Source organism: Formica exsecta, unplaced genomic scaffold (assembly GCF_003651465.1).
Source record: "Formica exsecta isolate Colony F162 unplaced genomic scaffold, ASM365146v1 C16396981, whole genome shotgun sequence".
Classification (NCBI taxonomy): domain Eukaryota; kingdom Metazoa; phylum Arthropoda; class Insecta; order Hymenoptera; family Formicidae; genus Formica; species Formica exsecta.
Genome location: NW_021847844.1, coordinates 1 through 1,208, shown reverse-complemented (window position 1 = coordinate 1,208; position 1,208 = coordinate 1). Strand labels below are relative to the sequence as shown.

The window sequence follows — 1,208 nt, the reverse complement described above, 5'->3', positions numbered from 1 at the left end:
GGTTTGATTTCTCCTTCATAAGGACAATCAACAATACAGGATACATAGCCACGGATTCTAATATCATGCTTCTTTGCCTCCTCAATAACAACCTTAAAATTCTTCACACTTTCTTCAATGGAGCGGTTGGTATTTGCCTTGGAAAAAGCTTCTGACGCTGCACCAAACACTGCGATTTCCTTTACGCCTACCGCGATAGCATTCTCCAAGCCTTTCAGATTTGGTACTAGTACTGGATAGGATATACCGTGTCTTTTCTCAATTTGTCGAAAAACTTGTGCGTTATCCGCCATCTGAGGAATCCATTTCGGGGATACGAAACTTGTAACTTCTATACTCCTCAATCCGGTCGTTGACAGTCTGTCGATGAAATCGACTTTGATTTCGGTAGGCACCACTTTCCTCTCGTTTTGCAACCCATCTCGTGGTGCAACTTCGACAACCTTTACGAAATCGCCAGGTTGATTTGATGCGTAGCATCTAACGTGACTGCGAATCTTTGACGTCAATTGCAATATTGTCTGCTTCGGCAATAATTCTATCATTTTATACCTAAAAAATTCACGAGTTATTTGATATAATAACTAAAGTATGCAAAAGAAATCTTGTTTAAAAAAACGGTGTTATTCAAAAATATTACACTATTTACAACTTATATATTGAGGTTATTGTGTATGTCCATGAAATCTAGAAGAAAGGCAGCTTGTTTATCTGCTAGTGTAAAGTCCCTATTCTAGTGTTTTCCGGATTCGAAAATAATAAGGTGTACTACACTTGACTTTATATATTCGAAGCATTAGATTGACCAATCAGAACGAAAGATTTCTTTGTTCTCATTGGTCAAACGGTTCGAAACTTTCGTAGCATCAAGTGTATAGTGGAACTCTAATCAATCTCATTTTCGAGAGTATCGCGAACGTTTGAATTGGCGGGAAGCATGGTATATCTAAATAAAGAGTTCAGGTTATGTTATATTGTTTCAATTGAGCATTTTACGCGAGTATAAAACCGTAAAAATGGATAAAGGAGATGAAAATGGGACAGAAGAGGATTCGCATGAAGATACGGTTAATGTCATCACCTGCAAGGAGGACTTGAATCCGTTTTTCGTGCGGAGCGATCACAGCATCAATAAGGTTCACTTTTCGGAGGTAAATAGTTTTATAATTTTTCTTTGTACGAGAAAAATAAAATAAAAAAAAAAAAAT

The 1,208-nt window shown here is 37.1% G+C and overlaps 1 protein-coding gene across 1 annotated transcript; it reads right to left on the bottom strand.

The window, feature by feature from the left end:
* Nucleotides 1-5: 5 nt before the first annotated feature.
* On the bottom strand, nt 6-707 carry LOC115241558 (3-hydroxymethyl-3-methylglutaryl-CoA lyase, cytoplasmic-like; the record flags this gene model as incomplete). The annotated part of the gene is made up of 2 exons (XM_029817394.1): nt 643-707; nt 6-552 (listed from the first exon to the last, which is right to left on the bottom strand). A coding segment is annotated over exon 2 (540 nt), but the record flags the coding sequence as incomplete, so codon positions are not given.
* Between the last annotated feature and the right edge of the window lie 501 nt (nt 708-1,208).